General features: G+C 43.4%; 1 protein-coding gene across 18 annotated transcripts in view; it reads left to right on the top strand.

Annotated features, from left to right (window-relative positions):
- The window catches only part of nav3 (neuron navigator 3), a 316388-nt gene that overhangs the window by 219846 nt on the left and 73475 nt on the right, over positions 1–23067 (top strand). For 16 of the 18 annotated variants that reach the window (XM_025009451.2, XM_025009452.2, XM_037977317.1 and 13 more), the window contains 3 exons: positions 1088–1230; positions 6171–7230; positions 12438–12553. In XM_025009451.2, coding sequence (XP_024865219.1) covers positions 1088–1230; positions 6171–7230; positions 12438–12553 — 1319 coding nt within the window. Of the gene's footprint in view, positions 1–1087; positions 1231–6170; positions 7231–12437; positions 12554–16818; positions 18171–23067 lie in introns of those variants that run through there. The other 2 variants (XM_017431568.3, XM_017431567.3) reach the window with 1 other exon arrangement.

Here is a 23067-nt window from a genome sequence, read left to right as displayed (position 1 = left end):
CGCGGGACCTGAAGGCCGGGGGACCTGAAGGCCGGGGGACCTGAAGGCCGTGGGTCGGCGGCGTGGAGGCCAGTTGTGCAGGGATGACTTCTTCCCAATGCAGTGACAAACAAGTTGGTGTAAAAAGCAGAAAGTCGTCTTGTAAAAGCTCCATCTCAGGTCATTGCCAATAGGCTGTGAGTGTCGGGCCACATCCCTCGCCCCTTGTTTCTCTCTCCAGCGGGATCGAACCTGTATTTAGGAAGATGAAAGACTCGTGATGAAAGGGATTTTCGACTGATTTCCATCCGAATTGCATCAATCTCGCCTGTTTTCTGTTTTCAGCCGCAGCATTGTTCTCCACTGATTCCCGTCCTCGCCGCGATGCTTTCTCTGCCAATCCGCTCATGCATTTGTTCCTTTTTGTTCTATATATAATAGTATTACCTGACAGTCACCTGGGTACCTTCCGGTCATAGCCTGACTCGGCAATTTTTTCCTCCCATCACCAGCCTTTTGAAGTTGCAGTTTGCCACATGGGTCCGGCAAACGGCCACCTCAGCTCCGGACCGGGCTCGGGCTGGAGCTCGGTCCAGTCCAGGGTTCCTCCCCGAACAGAATCAGCGTCTCTGAGCAATCTGCTGCTGCCGCCCCCCCGTAGACGCGAGACGAAAAAAGTCAATAATTCAACGAAACTGAATAAAATATCGGCACGTTCTCTGCTCGGCGCCGTACGCTCCGACTTCCTGCTGTGAGAGGCGCTTCGCTCGCGCTCTGCTTTCCTGTGGGAGGAACAGCGAAGTAACAGAAACGCTGAAATCTAATAGAAGTCTGTCTTTGTTTATTTCACTTCTGAAAATGCAAAAAGCAGCTTTGGGTACCGTCACACTGTTTCACGTCTTTGCTACATTTTAAAATTATTTGCTTTTTGAATTTATGGGTCAAAGAGTGAAGAAATTTCAGTCTGAACAAGATCTACCTGCTTTAATAAAGGCTAAATAAAATAAAACTCTGACAAAGTGGGCAGGAAAATGTGCATTATGTGTTTTTTGTTTGTTATTTTTAAACACTGAACTGATTTTCTTATTTCCTGCGACGCGACTTCCAGGTTACCTGGGCCCTCCAGAGGACCTGCTGCAGGCAGCGGGGCCTCCAGGAGCCCGGGCTCCTCCAACCTCAACCGGCGGAGCCAGAGCTTTAACAGCATCGACAAGAGCAAGCCTCTCCAATATGCAAGCGGCAACGACAGGGGTAAGAAGCCCCGCCCCTCGAATGCTCCCTCTCACACAGAACCTGAACCAGGAGTAGGCAGTCCTGGTCCTGGAGGGCCTCCATCCTGCAGGTTTTCCTTGTTCCTCTGCTCCAACACACCTGATTCAGAGGTTAAATCACCTCTTCATGTTCTGCAGAAGCCTGTTAATCAGCCACTGATTCAGATCAGGTGTGTTGGAGCAGAGAAACAAGGAGAACCTGCAGGATGGTGGCCCTCCAGGAAACTGACAGGAGCTGTTACCTTACCTACACTTCTCCATCCCAGCCACATGATGGCGCTCTTGACACAACACAAGCGAACCAGGCCGCCGCCTCAGTCTGCTGAATCATCCCCGGCTCCTTTATTCCAACTGAGCTCTAATGATGCCGTCAGGGGGAGGCGGGGGGGAGACCCGTTTCTGGGCTGAAAAGGGGGGCAAATTCCCGCAGCCAGGTCGCCCCCAGTCTCACTGAAGCCGTGCGCCGTCGTGTTCGCAGGAGCAGAACTCCAGACGCTCAGGCTTCCCTGCAGGAAGATGAAACAAGGTTCTGGTCGAGAGCAGAAAAGAGAAAAATCGATGGCTGCTAAATGTCAGCCGTGCAGCTTCGAAAGGAAAAACAGAAAGGGGAGCAGTTTCGGAAGTCTCGTTGTCTGCTTTACTCTTCGTTTCCTGCCTTGCTTTGCTGAGCTTTCGTCACGAACAAAAGGCGAAGGCGGGCGATGATGTTTTTGCACATCTGTGCGTGTTTCTGTGTCTGCTACTGAAAAAAACTGAATGCAACTTCATCAGTTTTACAAATATCGATCCAAAGTTTGGTATGTTAGTAGCTGTAACTGATCCCAGACACATATTTCAGAGCTAACAGATTGTGCAATAGTTTTCTTTAAAATATGTCTGTCTGTTAGCAAAATATCCCATGAATCACTGGATGGATTACAATTCAAGATGGCCACCACAACTAATTGATTTCAGCCAACACAAAAATGGCATTAACTCAATCAATTTAACAGACGTTGAGCTAAAACTTGAGGTGGTAGTTGCTGAGAGTCACCTACTGTAGTCTGAGCATGGTGGCTCACAAAATGGCTACAACTTCTCTCAACAATATTAGTCTAAAACTCTAATACTGTTAGCATGAAAAGCAGTATATGATATCCATTTCTTCAAGGAATCTTTAATTATCTTATAGAAACTATATTTTTGTAAAATTTGACTCATTTCCTGCTGGTTTGAAGGGATGATAAGGAGGCAGCGGTGGTAAGGCGGGAATCTGCTGACTTCTTCTGCCAAGGAGATTATTTACTTTCTGCCTGATAGCGATATAATGTGGTGAGCAGCTAAATATAAGCTGCAGAACGTGTCCGTACCTCGCCGCAGGTGTCAGTCATCCGTTAGGCGGAGTTTGTCGTTCAGAGCAACGATAAGAATTCGTCTCCGTCGTTTCTTGTGAGGAACGTGTGTCTGTGTTCGTTAGCAGAGAGTCCACCAACGCCCAGAAGAAGTGCCATTTCATTCCTTGGCAGCTGAGAGGGGGAATAAAAAAATAAAGAAAAGGACAGTTGCCGTGGCAACGTCAAATCACTGCACAATGAAGTGTGGTAGCCTTGAGAAACAGGGTGGGGATGGAAGAGGGATGGGGTTAATTGACTGGACACAAACACACGAGTTTGTACTTCTTTCTTTACTAGACTTCCATTCATCTGTGTAGCCTAACCCTGATTTTCCACCTAACCATTACCAGCACATCAACCAATCAGACGCTGGTTTATAAAGCCCCTTACACGACCAGTGAAGGGGACCAAAGTGCTTTACGAAGACGTGGCATGAAACCATCAGAGCAGACAAAAATATAAGCAAACACACAGGAAATAATCATCAGAATGAACAAAATATTAAAAATTAGGAATAAAAGGAGGCAGTGCTAGTTCTTATTAAAAGCTAGCCTAAATAAATAAGTAAATACATGGTTACCTAAACGCAACTCACATGTAGCTCCTAACCTAACCGCTAATATGATCTCAGCACCGGGCTTTGGTCCCTATAAGGACTTCTAGTTCTGACTAGACCAACAAAGGTCCCTAAAAGGTATCACAAACCAGACACACACACACACACACACAAGTTCTTAGTTCTATCCTTTTTAGGACATTGTATTCAGTTCTGTTGTTTTCCACTGAGTTTGTATTTGTGCGTTTCAGGTCGACAAATAGTAGAAGAAGTTTATTTGGTTTAAGGAATGTTGGGGTTGTCATAACAAACAAGTGATCGAGGGTGTACTCTCACCAGCCCTGTGTAGTCCGCTTTAATCCAGTCTGGTTTGTTTGGGGAGGTGTGAACGCGCAATCGAACTCTGATGCGGACCAAAACCGTCGGGTAAATACAACCAAAACAAACGTGTTTCTACCACTAGAGGGAGAAATGACTCGTGGTCAGATGTGGAGTGAAGAGGAGACAAAACAGAAATCCTGAAACTGCTAAAATCCGACACCAGTCCATTTTTGTTTCCTTTTCCAGAGGAAGGAAGTTGCGCTCGGTGTCTTCTTCGTGTCGTTTCCTTCAGTAGTTCTTGGTGCAGCGCCACCACAGGCGAGGGGGGGGACAGGTCGCTCAAAGGGTTGGACTCCATTGACTCGGTGCCGTGTAAATGAGAACCACAGCAGCTGAAAATGGAACAAATGTTGAAGTTTTGGTCCCAAATCGAACCGAGTCTACTGGACTACCAGGTGTGAATACAGCTTTAGCTTTGGTGGTGATCTGACCAATGTAGAAAAGTCAAACTGCGCAGCTGGACACCTCATGGGTCCAGTTATTTATGTTTGAAGGTTTCCGAAGATGTTGTCAGAGGTTTTAGGTCGTTGTAGTGTCAGCCTCAACCCTCCTTCCTCTGGCTGCCTAAAGTGGTTATAAAAGTGGAGAGCAGAGGTGACTGAAAGCCAGCTGAGCCCTGTTCGCCATGCTGACTGACAGCCAGACACACACTCAGTCTAATGGTGCGTGTCTTTATGCTGTCACTCTGCTGCATTTCATCTTTGTCTCCTCCCTTTTCTCTTTCTCTTCAATGCAGCTCTTTCTGTCAGAAACTCTGGGAAATAAAAAAAACAACCTGTTCTCTGTGGTTGTGGATTATGGCGCCGATATAAATGATTGATGGTTAATAATTGCTTGTTGGTGTGCACGGATGCACAGCCCATATGTTGTCACGCATTCGTGATCAAATGTGTGAGCTTGGAAGTGCTTTTAGAAATGAATAAATGCAGCGCAGTCAAATGTGTTTTAGAAATAAAGTTAGATTTTTTTTCTGTAATATATATATCCATTGTAATTTTTTGAAGCGTTTAAATGTAATAAATTATTTATTTTTCACAACAATTCCCATTGTATATATCAGTCCCTCCATGATTTTGCGGGCATTTTTTGTGATTGTTGTTGCTAAAATGCCTGATTTCACGGGCATTTTCCTAAATTTGTTAGCATAGGCTAGGCTAATGCTAACCAAATTAGTGCTAGTTTTTATATATATATATATATATATATATATATATATATATATATATATATATATATTGTTTTTCAGGCTTGTTAAACAAGCCAAAGTAGTGTTCTTTCCCACTGTTATGTCATTTCTAAAAAGTGTTTTTTTTTTTTAATTAAAAGTTATTTAAAAAACAACAACCTGTCACTCATTTAGCTAGCCATTAGCCTAGCCTGGATAAAGGTGTTAGCCTCTTTCTCCATACGCTGTGCTCCTTGACTGATGATACGGTTAAGCTACTAACTATTGATAATTATTCCACAGAGCGTCTCTACAAAGATGACTGGATTATCCCTTTAAAGAGTGATGTAGCAGAATCTGTTTTATGTGTCTTTCAGTGTTTTTCTAGTTGGAAGCAGAAGCATTTTTTCGGTCCTTATCAAAGAAAATCTCTCAAGTCTTTTTTTATCTCTTTTTAACGCATCGCAGGATTTTGGTGACATGTCACTGGTCTGGAAACCGAAGTTCTGAGGTGTTGTTTCTTGCCTTCAGGGTAATCCCAAACAGTTTCAGGACTGGGAGGAAGTGTTTCTGACGAATCACAAACACAGCAGACTTTGTGACACTCGTTTTATTTGTTGCCGTGGTGACGTCATGGTGGCTTGTCTGCTAAAACTGCAATTTACACAACTAATTATTGTCACGTTGTTTTTAAAAGGTGAGCTAAAAATTAAGGGTCTGTCAGTAAGAAAAGAAAACAATCTTAAAAATTGCATCAAACTAATCCCACTGATGGAGACTGGGTTTGGAGCCATGTTGTACCATTAAAACGTTAAAGCTGTTGTGAATCTGTGTTTTCTGATAACGAATGGCTTCCAGTTTTCTTGAATTGCCATCAAAATTTAGCACAATATCAAGATTGTTGGACAATTAAATATAATGCTGCAAATCTGGGTTAAAGCTTCACACTTTCTGGTTAATGGACCGGAAAAAAACAAAAAAGTTCTTTCTTTAACCCCAGATTCATAAAGATGAATCCCAAATTTGTCCTTTTGTTTGAAACTTAATTGAACAGAAATACAGATGACTGTATGATACTTTACACTTTTAGCTGTACACAAAGGTTTTCCATTTCATACTTGATTTTTCACTGAATGTGTGTAAAACTACAGAGGGAGACCATTCAGATTCTCTAGTTAAACAAATCCAGAAGGTTTGTGTAAAATCGCTTTAATATAAATAAGGAATTTGCTTTTCAAAGTCCTGCAGACGCCTGTTGGAGTAACCATAACTGCTGCTCTATAGATGATCGTTTAGATTAGATTTGAAGTTTAGGAGTACAAAATATTATAGAATTATCACAGTAATCCATTTGATAGTTTATTCCAAATAAAAATTTGAGTTAAAGTTTGAAAAAAATGTAGTTTGCCAGAATTTGTTTTAATCATTTGTTTCTGTTTGTTCAGAGGCGGTGAGGGGCATCCCAGTCTCCAGTGGGATGGTTCCCACCAGCTTCAGTGGGCAGCAGCTGGCCTCTGCCATCCCCTCACCCGCAGCAGGGAAGTCCTGGCGCAGCAAGTCCATGAACCTCAAGCACAGCGCAACTTCCTCCATGCTGGCAAGCCCTACGCACTCCCCTTCCACCACCCCTTCCCCGCAGGCCCCGGAAGGAAGCGACGGGTCGAAAGTCGGGTCGGGCGTTCCACCTCCCCAGAGATCAATGCTAGAGAAGTTTCGCCTGATCAACCCTCGTTCAGCTTCAAGAACATCGCCGTCTATGGCGGAGATGGCTCTGCAGGAGGAAGATGACCTGTCGGAGTATGGTGAGGATGGACCGACGCCGACGGGCTCAGTGTGCAGCAGTAGCTGTGCTACAGCCAAGCAAATACCCACAAAGACCCCAGCATCATCGCTTTCTGCACCCAGCAAAACCTCATCTTCAAAGGCCAGTGGCAGCAGGTCTTTGACTCCATGCAAAGATAAGGATGACAAAAGCAAACCTGGGAAGTCTTCTAAAGACAACTCGCCTCCAAAAGAGGAGCGGGAGCCTTTCGCTGACTCCACAAAGAAGACCTCCAAAATTGCCAGCCTCATCCCCAAGGGAGGAAAGTCATCATCGGGGAAGAAAGATGGCAGCACTTCCTCGGCTTCCAGCAGCATCCCAAAACCAGGACTGAAAGCCCCCTCGACAACATCGGCCAAGTCTCAGAGCTCGTCCCAAACCCAGAACCAAGCTGCCTTAAACAGCAGTGGCAACATGCGGGCCGGAGAAGGCGAAAGAGCAAAGATGACCAAAGGAGGACAAGGTGGGAGCTTTTACATACAGCGCTCCACTGGTGGCCAGGAGGGCAAGCGGACCAGCATGACCTCATCCACCAGTACGTCAGCCCTGTCTGGGTCCAGTGGGATGCTGGGAGGAGGAGGAGGCGGAGGCGGTGCGCTCGGAGGGAACGGAGTGGTTCAGCTTCCTCAGCAGCAGCAGCACAACCACCCCAACACCGCCACTGTTGCACCTTTCATGTACAGGTGAGTCGGACATGACACGGGACACGATCTCAGGAGGGGAGGTGAAGCTCTAACACAATTCAGATTTAAATGGTTAAATTAATGGTCACTTATGAAACACCAGCTGGCCTAACATGGACATAAAAAACTCACTAAAAACCAGCAAACCCTTCTGAACATCCTCCCCCGGATCGGGAAGATGCACCGAGTCAGTGAATCAAAACAGCCAGAGTCCACGTTCAAGTTCAAGCAGAATTTCTTAACTTTTAGCGCTAAAAGGAGACTCTTACCAGAGTCCAGAGCCATCAGCCTACGTCTGAATCTAACTTCCTGCTCGATGTACTTTTGTTACTCGGAAGAGCAAAACATTAGTCCCGTCTGGTATTTTTCCATGCTCCTCGTGGCGTGTTGCCGTGCTGCTTCCTGGATTTCATGACGTCATCTCATCACGTGTTCTTTACAGTATTCTAGGCTCTGAACTCTGGTAAAAAGAAACTTCATGGTCTTACATTTTATATAACTTCACAGGCTGTAGAAAGAAACTCCACTCAGAAGACCCCAAGCCAAAACCCAAACCTTCTGATGACGGAGCAACCTCCACATTACTGTAACGCCTCAGGCTTTAACAAGCAACAAGTATCATGCCCTTTGGACACAGAAAAGAAAACTTCTATTTATTAAATTTTAACTCGTGAACCCAATCTTTGTTTGCAAAAACCATTAAAGTTGTACTTTGTCTAGTAATTCCACCCTGGACAAAGAGTGGTTCAAATCAGCCACTAAAAGCGGCTGTATGTGCATTAACCCGTTCTCTAAAAGTCACACCCGAAGACTCATACACGCAACCTGCGAAGTCTCGGCGTTCTCTCTGTGATCGGCTGGCGCTCCCCACCACCGCGTGCCGTGCTCTCGCCTCCACATCTCTTCACAGTCATTACAGAACAAATTAACATCCTCCGCTCGCTGCATGCAAAAGCCTATTATCTGGCTGTCTGGGTTTCATCCTCAACGTGAGAATCCAGGCATTGGCAGCGTTTGGGAATGCACTCCTTTTATTCGTCGCTCAGACAACATGTGGCTGGCATGTGCTCACCGGATGTTACAGTAATCAAAGGTGCAGATAGAGGGTAGAAAAACAAATGAGCCACTGGCTCTGATGCATTTGCACTTGTCAGGAATCCCATTAAACCACTATAAGCTCTTTGTGCTCAAAGGCACACAGCAGAATTCGTAACGTTAGCCACAAATTTAGCGAATTCTTGTAGCTGCCTGTCAGCTGTGAAGTGCAGAACTAGAACCCAAAGCGGCTCAGTGGGCAAAACTTAAGCGAACGCACCATCTGTGGCACCTCCTGCAAGTTCCTAAAGCTTGGACTTCTTACTGCCATCGTTTTAATTGGAGATTAAGTCCAAATTTCAGTGAGTTAAATAAAAAAAGTGGCCATCACAGATTCTCTCAGCGAACACACTACTGAGCATCGAAACTTTGTTGTATTTTTTTCTGTTTTTGCCTTCAAACTTTTATTTTTTCAATTGTTAAGCTGATGTATCAGATCAGCTGATATGTGTAATTGATGTATTTTAAAACATGAACCATCAGCATATTTATTTATTTAAAAAAATCTTTGTGCCTACAAGAAAATCAGGTGTTTTAGTCAAACCAAAAAGTCCATTTTGCAGCTAACTCAGAAGTAGAGCAGAAATCTGGGTATTTCCATCAAGGCAGACTACTAAAGTTTCAACTCAGTCACCAATAAAAAGTGATTTTTGTCGGGACGATTCAGTGGGGTCCTGAACCCATCTTCAGGCACCATTGGTCATTTCCATCTATTGGAATAACAGAACCGGATTTGGACACAGCAGCTATATAAAACATCGAAAACAAACCATATATATTAATGTACAGTCAGCTCACAGAAAATATGAGCTGCTAAAGTAGCTCAGAACCTTCCGTCTTTCTTTTTTTATTAATTACATGCCAAAAAAGGAAAGACAAAATAACATATAAGCTGTTTGACTGGGCAGGCCCCTGCTTCACATATTTAAATATATCTACATTTAAATGACCTCTGCTTGTTAAGAATAATCTCACTGGACTGGAACTGTTGGTCACAAATTGTTCCAAAATCTCAATTTCCTTGAGTCTTACAATCTTGGCGCATGAATTTTGAACATGTTCCAAAAACTTGGAGTTGTCACAGGGTGCCTCAAACACGTCTCAAACCTTTCTCAATTTAGTTGCCGTAAACAACCAATTCTGCAGGTCTAAAACCACACCAATTATAAAACTGGTCCAAATCAGTCATCAGTTTCAAATTGTACTTCGGTAGATTCAGTCAAGGTGCCAAGGTGAGTACCAGTCCAGCTGAGGCAGATATGATGTGGGCAACAAAATGGCGTGCAAGGACTAGAATGCAGTTTTGCAAGCTGTGCACACAAAAGTAGGCTGGGATTTTCAATAATTGACCACTGACGACACAACTACATGGATCAACTGGTCACAAACACTCAGAATTCAGTGATTGATGAAAAATAAGCGTATTTTCTCAACAATTTTGAGTCTCCAGCCCAGTGAGATTTCACCCTTAGGGTTTGGTTTTGTCATTTGAGGCGCACTGCAGACCAACATCCCCATACCTCTTTGACGTGGTCCAAGATCTTTAAATGTGTGTGCGCCATCCGTTTTCATAGTCTTTCCCCTTTAATTCATGTTTCGTTATCGTCCCGTTTTGCCCAACGGAGCGTCTTCGTCTCGTTGGGTTTTAAGTTGTTGTCGTAGCCAAGCTTAGAGTTGAGCAAATTTCAGCTACATCTTAAATGCAGTGCTGAGTTTACTGGATTCTTTACACGCAGAAAACACGCGTTCAAAGCTGAGCAAACCAGTTTTCAAACTAGAAACTGATGATTAAGAACCTCAGTTAAATTTGTTTTGCAGGACTCATTTGCCACGTAATACCTGCCAATCAAACACTGGTGGCAACATTTGCTTCTTGTATTATCTGTTGCAAACATCAGACTCAGGTTCTGGTTGGTGATGCAGATGCAGCTTGTATCCCAAAGGTCAAGTGTCTTATTTTTGGGTCTGTATTGTTCAGTAGAGAATATCTCTGCCTCTGTCTTTGCCAATCTAACGAGGTGAAGGAAAAAAAAAAGAAACAGCTTTTCACATGAGCTGAAGTCACCGTCACAATCAGAAGTCAGTTCTTATCTGCAGTTCTGCAGGTGCTGACAGCGATCCCTGGTGTGTGTGTGCATGTTTTACTTCTTTTTGTGTTTGTGTGTGTTTTTCTGGATTAAGAATTAGGCAAATAAATGTAAGTTAAGATGAGTGCATGTGTGTTTCAGTGAGAGCTTGCAAACATGCCGTTGTGTCCACTGAATCAACGACTGCAGCACAGATTTTTCTTGTCGTCTGTTTGTACATGAGCGAGCTTGTGTGTGTCTGTGTGGGTAAGACAGATGAAGTGTGTTAGACTCTGTCCTTGTTTTTCTTTTTACATCAGCAAACAGGGAAGCAGGATCCCTCTCAAGCTCGAGGAGAAGAAACAGACGCACACAAACACAAATTTAACCCTTTGCGTACAGAGCTGAACAATAAAGGCACAAAACACACAAATCTTCCAGTAAAACAAATACTATAAAAATGTAAATAACAATCACAAACAGTAGTCCTTATTTACCCAAATGACCATATCCATATTTTAAAAAGTAAAAGAAAGGGTTGGGAGGTTATCTTTTAATTTACGCAAACAAGAAATAAGATTTAACCAACCGAAGTTCTGAGTGGGCATAAACATTTAAGAGCTCAGAGTCGATACTTTGCAGCTTTCGCAGCAGCGACAGCAGGAAATCGGTACATCTAGTCACCGAAACCTTTGCCAATCCCTCCAAATGAAACTGCTCCAGCTCTTTTAAGTTTTCTAGTCCTTGCCAATGGGGGAAAAACGTCCCCATAGCATGATGGTGCTGCCACCATGCTCCACTGTAGGGATGGTGTTCTCAGCATGATGACAGGTGATGGTTTTCCAACAAATGTGGTGTTGTCCTTCATATCTGACCACATCACCACTTTTACGGAGTCTCCAACAGTGGCGGCTGGCCAATAGAGGGCGCAAGGGCGCCTCCCGCTGCTGGAGGCTGACGTCACATCCGTCTGTCAGAAAGTTCGCCTGATTGAAAAGTCGAGCCGCGGGTTCAAAGACAGCAATAAGTTCATTACATGACTAAGTTACATACACAAGGTAATAAATAAGTTCATAGTTAATAATTAGTTTAAGAAAATTTATGCTAAAATCTGTTAAAATGTTTAGTTTTGAATTTTAATTGGAGTGAGACATCCGACCTTCGTTATATTGTACGTTCAGAATACGTGACGTAGTGAGTGCTCTCACCATAAAACCAGCTTTGACGTATTTTCTCCGGTTAAGTTGTGAAAAATAAGGGAGAAAACAGGTCTTTTAAACGCTGAATGTGTCCTACAGGCCTCCGTCTTTGTAAGTATTGGTGTTCGGGAAGCACTTGTGCATTTATATGTACATTATAATGTTGCTTTTGTTGTTTTAATTCATGTAAATACACTGGTGTATATTATTGGTATAAGTCTTTTTTGGACCAGCCACCACTGGTCTCCAATATGCCTTTTGGTAAATTCCAAACAGTTTGTTTGATTTTTATTGTGAAGCACTGACTTTTTATTTGTTAAACCCCAGCTCTGTACAGCTTATAGTTTCCTTTTAACCAAGCCTGCTACATCAGGGTTGTCTTTGATACCCTCCTTGCTCCGTGAGATTTGGTGGACGATTCTCCTTGAGCAGGTTTGCTGTGGTGGCACCATTTCATCATTGTCTAAAAATGGACTTCATGGCGCTCAGTGGGAATGTTCAGGGTTTGGAATATTTTCTAGAACCCAACCGAATCTGTACTTCTCCACAGCTTTTGTCTCGGACCTGTTTTGACAGTCTTTTGTTTTGTGGTAGACCTTACAACTTCGAGGTGTTGGGCTACTGTTGGGTCAGGAGGCTGTCTGAACAAGGGTAAATCTTATTTAACTAATTATGTGGCTTCTGAAGGTAATGGTCGGTCCATTACTTGAAATCAAGCTGAAAAGCCATTTAAATTCCAGGTTGTAAGGTGGAAAATGAAGATAATACCCAAGGTGGTAAATACATTTGCAACCCACTGCTTTTCCACTTATCCATGTAACTTTTATTTTTCTCTTTGTACCTGCAGGACATTTTCAGAAAACGACTGCACCATGGTGGCCCCAGCTGACCCCTGCCTCAGCCCCACCAAGGGAGAGCTAGTCTACAGCAAGACAGCCAAACAGTGCCTGGAGGAGATTTCAGGTACGGCAGGTCCACACACTCCCCGGAGGCTCTGCGTCGATCGACTTCCTGTACGTGGGCGCATAGATGAGCACGTTAATATCGGTTATATTAAGAATTTACCCTTGATCTGCTGGCCCACATCTATATTTATTCAAAATTGACCTTAAAGTTGCTGCAGTTCTGTTCTGGAAGTGTAAAGAAATGTTAAAAACCCTTCGTCAGGAAAGAAGATTGGAGAAAGCGGTTGTATAGATGCTTGAGTTGGCTGTAAAGCTCTGTGTCATAGTGTGGAGTTTTTGAAACTGTGTTGGTGTAAACCTGTGCTTTAGTGGGGGATCCCCTTTTACACATTTTATGTGAGAAAGGCAAAAGGTCAGTAGTGACAGCTGGACAGAGTGTTTTCAGCGCTGCGTTTTCATACCTAGAGGCCAGCACTGAATCCCCATCAGTCACCATGACACGTTTCCATTTATCATACTCAGTAAAACCTGAGTAAAGGTTGTTTTAAGCCTTTAAAAACGAAGAAATTACCTTGGTAAAGGAGATTTATTTTTGCATTTGATTGGATATTTCAGAAAAGAAGAATACAAAGATATATAGATGGGCATTTGAAGCAAAAATGCATCTTAAAACGGTTATTTTGTGGATGTTTTTGAGAATTCACACTATTTCCACATACTTTGTGCTATGTTATTGTTTATATATCAAAACGTTGAACTTGTTCAGGAGATGAGGCTATGACTTTTTGGTTTTTGTAACTTTTATGTTTCTTATTGAAATACATTCAGATCTTTTTAATTCTTTTGTAAACACTTATTTCTTTGAACTCTTTTTAAGCCTTTTCTGTTAACACTACTAATGCAAATTCACTACCGCTAATGCTACTTCTGCTAATGCTACTTCTGCTAATGCTACTTCTGCTAATGCTAGTACTACTGATGCTAATTTTACTAATGCTAATTTTAATTTTGCTCATTTTACTATTATCATTTACTATTCATCTAATTTCCCTTTGGGATTAATAAAGTATTTTTGAATTGAATTGAATTGTATTACTTATTACACTAATGCTAAGACTGCTAATGCTAATTCTGCTCATGCTAAGTTTAACTGAATTGAGGAATCTTAGCCTAATTTTAACCAGCTTAATCAATTTTTAGCTAGCCTTTTGCTACTTTGTCTTAAGTTAGCATTTTGCTACTTTTTAATTTCGTTAACATTTTTACAACTTTAGTATTTTACTGCTATTAGCTTTTAGCTAATGTTGCTACTTGTAGCTAGCATTTTTTCATTTTTTGACCTGGTTTTTTACAATTTTAAGTTTTGTTGTTAGTATTTTAGTACTTTTTTTCTACTTTTAGCTATCATTTTGCTAGTTTTGTTATCATTTTACTACTTTTAGCTTCTAGCTAGTGTTTTTCTACTTTAAACTAGCGTTTACTGCTTTTTGCTGGCATCTTGCTACATATACTTTTCAGCTTTTTCAACAAATATTAGTAAAGATATTCAGAACTCTGCAATCCTACTGCATTTCTGTAGAAAGTCCAATTTCTCTTGTTTTATTATTAATCCATATGTTAAAATCCACCCACCCCACACAAACTTCTTTTTATAATTAATTTGAAACATCTTGATACCATTTGGTGTTAGCACCAAGTGTCAGTGGAAAATGGTAATCATGTCAACTGTCTGAGTTTATATACCTTAATGAATATTTAAAGTATTTGGAAACCTCTGTTACGTTTACAGGTTTACTACTTTGAGAAGAGAAATCTACACTAGCCTGTAATTACAGTGGAGCTACTCCACATGACGGTTCAGGATCAAACATACTTTGATTCTGGGTAACTGGAAACCAGAACTGCCGATTGTCTCAGCTGCATTTTGCAAAGTTCAGATGAGTGTTTGCTGTTCTTTGCTGCAGATCTTGAAGAACTTTCTGCCGTTGAAGGTCACCGCAGTGCCTACATTTATCTCAGGATTTCCCATTTTTCTTTACCCGTAATTTATGTGGCTGAGGATGTCTGTAAACGTTTCAAGTTCAACATTTTAGAGCAAGGATTCCCAAAGTTGGGGTCAGGACCCCAATGTGGGTCACCTAACACCAATTAGGGGTCCTTGGATATTCTCCAAATATCAAGTTACAATTAAAAACCTGGTTATTATGATATATTTACACCATAATTGATACAGAGAATTGAAATACAAGTCATTTAATGATTTAAAAAATAGCAAAATGGATGCTAAGACTATTTGTGTTGTCATTATGCTCTTATTTAATAGAATCATCAGCACTTTGGGATATTTAAACTCCAACAGATGGGGTCACACACCTTTGTCACTGTTATTGTATGGGTCGGAAGCTGAAAATTTTTGGAACCACTGTTTTAGAGGAAAAGGTCATTTAATTAAAATGGGAACTATATTCATCCGAAGCCAAATTCCGGCCTTTTTGTAAAAGTGAAAACATAGGTTAGCTCAGACAATAAACGTACGAATGAGTGGAAACGGAGATGTCAAGTTCAAAGGCCGGAGAGCTCTACAAAGCACAGCTTGCACAAACAACAGCTTGTGATTGCAGGGTTGGGGATGTCAAGCGGGCAGCAACATTCCAGACATTTTGCTTTGGTCGTGGCTTTTCCCAAGCGTTTCATTTCGGGGATAAAATTAGACAACAGTGCTGACCATTCTCTTTGTTTGGGGTCCATTACATACACTTGCTTTTTACAGTCACACATTTCAGAATCATTTCACGTCCTTCCCCCCCTTAGAGAAGCAGGAAGGAGTATCTGGGAGGGAAATTCAAGCGTTGGCATACCACAGATACCACATGACATGCCTACTTATTCTGCATACATAGGTGAAACCAAAACCAGTGGTGTCAGTTTTCAAAGATCAAATCTGCACAACTAAAACTCTTTCCTAATATATCCATTCAAGGTTCGAAGAACTCCAACAGATGAGAAGGAAATCTGTTTAGGGTAATCTATAAGGTATATAGATATATATATTTTCCTTAATCTAGCCTGTAAAAAATGTAGAAATGTCACCATAGTAACCACACATCTGCCTCTCACTCCCTAACATCACGCAATAGGACAGGCAGACAGGAGAAACAAACTAAAAAGTACGCCTTAAGCAGAAGCTCGTCAGGAGCTGACGCAAGGAGCTCAAAAATAAGCTAATTTATTAATAAAGACAACAAAAGGCTGATGTGGCTGCAGAGGACCGCGAGGAGGCAGGAGGAAAGGACCTGATTGTGGCGTAAGACCAACATCATACTGGATAGAAAGGGCTGAGGGTGGGTGGAAGGTTGAACACAGCTGGGCACAGGTAATGGGAAACAGGTGAAGAGGGCGTACTGGGCTGAGGATCACATCAAACACAGAAGAACAAGAAAATAACAGAACACCCAAATCCTGACAAAAGCTACACTGCAAAACCTTCTTGAACTGTAAATAAAAGAAGCATCTGGACAACACATGACATTTTTTATGTGTCTGCGGGGTTTTATGTTGGAGGTATGACAAGTTAAAAAAGATCCATCACTTCTGGTTTTGCAGGGGAAAATTCTCAGCTCAGATTCAATGGAAGTCTATGGGAGCTCGGGTGTGCACACTCTGCGTTCTGTGGGGGTTGTTGCATAGCACTGAGAGACACAAACATGCCTGTGTTGTGTCATAGGAACTGTTAAAGAAGTGTAAAGTTTGTGGGACAGACGTTAGACTTCGAGATAAAAGATATGAAGTTCTACTGTCCGTGAGCAGTCCGGGCTGGCTTTACCTGCTCACTCAGTCCCATTGTTGCGTTTGTGGAATTTATTCTCATTTTCTCCACACTGCATGATGCACTGCAAAAAAAAGTCATATTAAACTGTTCCCGAGGAAGCTTCGTGGGTTTTAGCCAATACTGCATGAAATAAACAATTAGCGGTCAAATAGGAAATAAGTTGTTCGCAATTTCAACAGCTGATTTTGGTTTCTAAGAAGACTGCTTCCAGTGTTTTCCTGTAACCATTGCGTGGAAGGCAGGTGTGACTAATAGGCTAATAATGTTTGCATTGATTGATGGGAATACGTTGGTTCTGTGGTCTCATTGTTGATCCACGATAAGCTGCGGGCTGAGCAGTTTTAGCTCCTGAAGGCAGCATTTAATTAAGCCAGCCGTGGCTGCGAGCTTCCAGGTGCACTGTCCACACAACTCACTGTCACGCTGTCAGCGAGAGGCTGGAGGGAGGAAAGATAAGGGCGAGAAGTGAACGGAGGAAGAGAATGAGATGGATTAGGAGAGAGGAGGTGGTGATAAACACAGAGCGGTGGAGAGAAAGCTGCACGCTGGAATCTACAGGCAGACGGAGAGCCAGCCATTCGTCCTCCGCCGCGAGGAGAGAAGAACCGCCCGAGTGTCAGAGGGGAGGCAGCAGAAGTGCGGCGGTGAGCTGGTAATTAAAGGCGAGACAGAAGGTGTGGGGAGATAGGCACGAGTGAATGAAAACAGACCGTCGTTTAAAAGGGGAAAAGATAAAGAGGGTGCGAGCGCAGGGGAGGGGAGAGGAGGTGATGTAGCGGCTCGTTCATCCACGCCCCTGACTGTGGGGAAGCAGGCGAAAGGAGATGGAGGCAGCATGCGCACGGTGGACGGAGTAGAAGGGAGAAGTGATTAGGTCTGGCTGAGGGGTCTGACCACGACTATGTTCTGGATCTGGACCAGAAGGTGGTTTTCTCTCCACTCCTCACCCTGTGCTCGCGTTCCCTCCTGTCCACTGAAGCCTGGACCTCAGTCGGGAGGCGTGGGACAAGGGAAGTCATCTATTTGCCTCCTCAGTGTGCCGGTTCCTCCCTCCCTCCATCTGCTCTCCCTGTGGCAGGGCAGCCAGGATGTGAGCTGCACAAAGGTGGATACGCCTGTGGATATTATCTGTGCCTGAGCTGAGAGGGAAACTGGAAAAGTGAGGCGGAGATGAAGAGAGGGGCAGAGTTCTCCATGTATCAGGGGGCCAGCCCCGCTCGACGGCCTCCCCAGCCTCGCTCTGACAACCTCAACCTGCGGGTCAAGCAGCGCTCCCTCACCAACCTGACCCTGTTCAGCGACGGCGAGCAGCGGGTGTTCTCCTTCGACCTCGACGACCCGCCGTCTCGTTTCTCCCACCCTCCCAACCCGGCGTCGAACTCGTCCTCGCCGCAGCGCGCGGGGGGCAGCCTGCAGGGGAGCCCCAGGAAGGAGGCGGTCTCCAGGAGCGGGGGCGTTCGTAGCGCCAGAGCCCAGTCCCTGTCGCTGTCCCTCACTAAGGTCCTCTCGCAGTCGGAGCACTCCCTCATCCCGGTCCCGTGGCGGTGCACGGCGGCGGGGGGGAGGCCGCAGCGGGCGTCTTTCAGCGGCCACCCGAGGTCTGAGCCGCGACGGAAGTCCAGGGAGGGTCCGGGGGCGGAGGAAGAGGGCAGAGGCGGCTGCCCAGGTAACGAAGCGGCGGCAGGAAAAGGAGGTGGGAAACGGGGAGATAAGGAGAAAGATGGTGGTTATTGGGCCGAGGAGGACGTTTCAGAGGGAGGTCCTCGTGAAGGAACTGCTCAGCTGGATAAGGAGGTGATCCTCACCATGCTGGGGGACTTGGAGCAGGCGCTGCACACCAAGCCTCGTAAGTTAACACCAACCAAGACACAGAAAATACCAGCATGACAGGATTATCACACTGGAAGTGTTAAAGAAAGTTAAGGTTTCCAGAAGCCGACTTGAGAATGACAGAGCAGGGAGCGTCTTCTTTAAGCTGCTTCTTTCCTTAATCCTCATCAGGATGGAACATACTTCTCAGATTCACCATTAGCATTTCAAGACATTGTTTAAAGGACGTTTGCAGGAACGGGATAAAAAGTACACACACACGCACACACACACACCTACTCAACCATCGAGAGGAAGAGCTGGCAGACAGAAATTAAAAACTGTCACTAATATCTATATATAAAGCTTTTATTTTACAAAATACGTATCTTTGTGTTCAACATTTAGCAGAAAGTCGGTGATAGACAGTTTACCAACCAACGATTGGTGGTAAATTCAAGCATGTTTTTCCTTTTTTTATTTTGGAGGGGCAATCCACCTGTTGATTTGTGAGGAAAAACATGGTTAGTTTTGTTTTTTATTCAAATTATGTGACAATTTATATTTGTCTGTTAATTGTTCTTTAATTTAGCCAGTTGAAAAGCCCATAATAATCATGGTTCAGACCGTGTGTTTATACATAAATCTATATACATGTTATTTATTTTTTCTTTTTTGCACTTCTTCTCAAAATGACACGAGTCCATTTTTCAAATTTGGAGCCATTAAAACAGAAGCAACAATGTTTTTCTTGTTTTCCTTCTGTATACGTTACCGTAGAATCAAAAACTGTTGAGAGTTTAGACAAATAAATCGTGCTGATCTTTGCGGAGCCGTGAGATGACAGCACCTAATCTCAGCTGTCGGGTGGCCGGCGTCAGATCGGACCGACGCGTGACAGAAAGTTTGAGGCTTTTCTTCCCGGATGAGATGGGTTGTACCCTGCATGATCGTGGCATTTGAATTGTACATTCATTTACCCTCCAGTAAAAACCCTCAGAAGAGGAAGGTAACTCTGGGAATTTAAAGTAAAAAACTTGTTGTAACCAGAGGGTTGCACTTTACCTGCCCTGCCTGCTGGTGGTGGTGGTCAGAAGGCTCTTTGGCAGGAGTGGGCAGTCCTGGTCCTCAGGGCCTCCATCCTGCAGGTTTTACCTGTTTCCTCTGCTCCAACACACCTGATTCATGGTTAAATCACCTCCTCATGTTCTGCAGAAGCCTGTTAATCAGCCATTGATTCAGATCAGGTGTGTTGGAGCAGAGGAACAAGGAAAACCTGCAGGATGGAGGCCCTGAGGACCAGGGTTGGACACCTCTGCTCCTTGGCGTCGGTGTAATGGCCGCCTCACTTCTGTCAGTCCGCCCCAGGGCAACAGAGCGCCATCAGTGTGTGAATGGGTGAATGACTGATTGTAATGTGAAGTGCTTTGGGATCCTTGGACAAGATAAAGCGCGATATAAAGTCCACGCCATTTACCAGTTTCTGTTCTTCAAAAATAAGCCACCGCCAATGGACTCCAGTCACCCAACCCCTGGTGCAGAGAGGAGAGCCTTCAGCAGTTATGATGTTAAGGATGATTATTGTGACTGTACTATAAGATCAAATGAAAATAAACTATAGGTGAGCAGATTGAGGAGGTATGATGCAGCACCTTGAGGAAAGCAACGCTCTCTCCAGCTTTTATTCCTTCCACCTCCCTCGCAGCCTGTGAATCGCACAGCCAGTGTGATCAATAGCTCATTACTGCGAGTGTGTGCGTGTGCAGGCTGTTTTATGGGATGTGTGGTTCCGGCAGGTTTACGCGCACATTCATACGTGTGTCAGATATCCGTCCGCGTGGATTAGAGGCTATTTAAAAGTCTAAAGAGCTCAGTTGGCTCTGAGTTTTTGCTTAGAGGAGCAGTTGTTGTTTATGTGCTATAACAGGGTCCCGATGTGCTGCTAAACCGCTACGAAGCGAAGCGTTCAACAACAGGGCGACAAAGTCTCGAAGCACGTATCGATCTGCGTGTGATAGGGGCATAACGGCACACACACACGTCACGGTTCAGTACTTGGCAAGCTTGGTTTTAGGGTGATGATTCAGTGCAACATAAAAATAAAAGCTAATACTGAAGGCTAGCTTGTTGTTGGGGATTTGCTCCACTTATTTTAAACAGACCATAACCTTCTGAGAATCCGAAACAGAAAAACAAACCACCCTCTACAGCAGGATTTGTCAACTGCTAACTTTCATTAAGAAAAAATAATAACTTGAAGTCATAATGTACTCTTTTATTTCTCTAATTTAAATGTTAGTGACAGAATTTGTCTAACAAACTCCAAAAGTGAAAGGTTTAATTCATTTGTCCTGAACTTGATGCAAAACGAAGGCAACACAAAACTGAACAACACCTCATAATGTAAAAATGCAAAAATAAAACGGTAAACACTTTAATCTAGCTTCTCAGCTCAGTGACATGACTCATCCATAAGTGGTGTTTATCAGAAAAACCCTTTTGTTCACCTCTAACTCCATGAAATAACAGAAGCACAGCTTTTCCTCCCTTCTTGCTTTGCTTTGGTGTAGAGTGCTTTAGATTGTCTCTACCTGTTTTTTTTCTCTCGTGGCATTTAGCAGAAAAAAAAACCTCCAAAAAATAAAGATGGTTGCCATTGTTAATATTTTTTGTCGGATTGTACGTCCAGTTTGGACCCCTAGTTTGTGACTATTTGTGTGGGACAGAGTAGACAATGGAAGCCGGACTGTTTTACAACAAGTTGCTGTAACAGAAGTGCAGCTGGTAAGTTAGGCTCGTATTTGGGCTGGCATAATGTAATTCCATGATTGTAATGATAACCTGCATGTTTTATCGGAAAGGAAGCTTAACTGGGAACATTAGTGGTGAACGGAACGATTCATGTGTTCGTGCTCGAGTGTGTGTGTGTGTGTATGCGTGAAGGCATTTGTCTGAAGTGGCCTCCAATTTGGATTATGTCACGGCAACTTTATTTCAAGGGGTTCAAGCTCCTCTGTATGTGTGTGTACACCACACCCTGGCTTGGTTTCCTCTTCTTAGTGCCAGGCCAAGTTCTGGACCTCAGCTTGAACTTAAAACGGTTCTCCAGCCAACCTTAAAATTATGTTCTGTCCTGCAGTTATCAGTAGTTAGTACCTTATCGGTTGAGACATCGGTCGTAGAGTCATAAACTTTCGCCTCTTTCTCCATACTCCGTGCTCCATTATGTCACGACCGATAAGGTCCTAATTACTGATGACTATTAGACAGAACGTCATGTCAACATTGGCTGGATGATCCTTTTAAATATTTGTGGTTTCTCAAACCTCCGAAGTGAAAACAGCAGCTTATAAATCTGTCTGAGCAGCTATTGCATTCGATATATGGCAGGGATTACTGACACATATATACTCCTCTGCCTCTTCCTCCACAGACGCTGAGCTTATAAACTGCTGGATAAAAAAGCAGTTTTCTAATGCAGAAGTGCTCTGTAGTTGTGTCACCGTGCAGGTGAGACCTCTGCCACTATCCTGCAAATAATTGCTCATAAATGCGCACGCACGCCTCGGTCTGTGTAGCACGAAGTGTCCGCTTGCAACGGAAAATCCAGAGCCAGATCTTCCTGTGTCACTTTGTAATGGGATCGTAATTGGATATTTCTCAAAGGGCCCCTGGTAAAATGAGGTTTGGGTTGCAGGGAAGACATGAAAAAAACAAAAAATGGCAGCGTGAGTGAGAGTTGCTTTGGTAGTTGTGGATCTCAGCAGCCTTCGGAGGCTTTGCCCCACAGACGGCACCATTTCTGCCCATTTTTGTCAGTCAAGTCTATTTGATGCAACACTTTTATTCCTCTTTAGCAGCTATACGCTGAAGGTCAGATGTGGGGTTAGAGGTGAGCCCTGCATAGACAAACACGACCTCAATTATACGTTATCTCTCCGTACTTTGTCTGGTTATTACACAGTACCATCAAGTGTAATTGAGGTCAAATCCTGGCTTAAAGATATTGTATTTGATCACGGACACGGCATGTTTTGAAGGCTTTCACTTGTTGGCAGCATGGCAAAAAATATCCTTCAGGGTTTTTTCTTGGGTTCTTTAAATTAAATGGAAATAAGATCTGAATATGCTCAGAGATTCATCTTACTGACCTATTCCATTGACATTCTTGAGTTTTGTCTACATAGAATGAATAGAATAGAATAGGGTAATAAGTTTATTGTCCATTTAATTTACATAAAATGGAAATTTGCTTTTATTTTTACATCTACATTTCATTGGCAGTTCTCAGTGTCCTGTCAGTGCAGTCTGTCTCCAAGTTATTGATGTTAGAAGAGAGGCTTAAAAGGAAAGGTTTCTATGTAAAAGTTAGAAGTAATTATTATTGATTTTATCCCCCTTGCAGTTTTGCATTACAAGTTATTTACGTGGAGTTCTGTATCTTTTTACAAGCCGGAAAATGAGTTTTGAACACATTCAAAGCCTTCGTGGAAGTCTTTCACCAATTGGCGCCAACAGCCGCACACCCCTGTAAGATACTAGCTTTGAATGCTGGAATCACAACATTTGCTTGAACCGCTTTGACATTTTGGAGATTGGAGTTACTTTAAAGGTGGAGAATCCACTTTGGTCTGAGCTGCATTCAAGCTACTTCAAAATTGAAATTTGTCTACACTGAGTAAGTCAGGCCCTCCAGGATTCCACGACGTTGCAATCGCAACTATTAACACAAAATCAAGCAAACCCCGCAAAATCGCAACTTTTTCCAACTTTGCCCAAAACACCGCAACTTTCCTGCAACTTTAACCCAATATTTATTGTTTCTAAAGTGATTCGCCACCGTTTCTGCGGTCTAGTCTCTTCTTTGTGGGTTTGTGTAGCGTGGAATACAAAATAAGCCCAAATAACTCAGGAAGAAGACACGTGACGTCACT

The sequence above is a fragment of the Kryptolebias marmoratus genome, linkage group LG1 (genome assembly GCF_001649575.2).
Source record: "Kryptolebias marmoratus isolate JLee-2015 linkage group LG1, ASM164957v2, whole genome shotgun sequence".
In the NCBI taxonomy this organism is placed as follows: Eukaryota; Metazoa; Chordata; class Actinopteri; order Cyprinodontiformes; family Rivulidae; genus Kryptolebias; species Kryptolebias marmoratus.
Note: the sequence above shows the minus strand (reverse complement) of the source record. Positions and strands in the feature narration are given on the sequence as shown.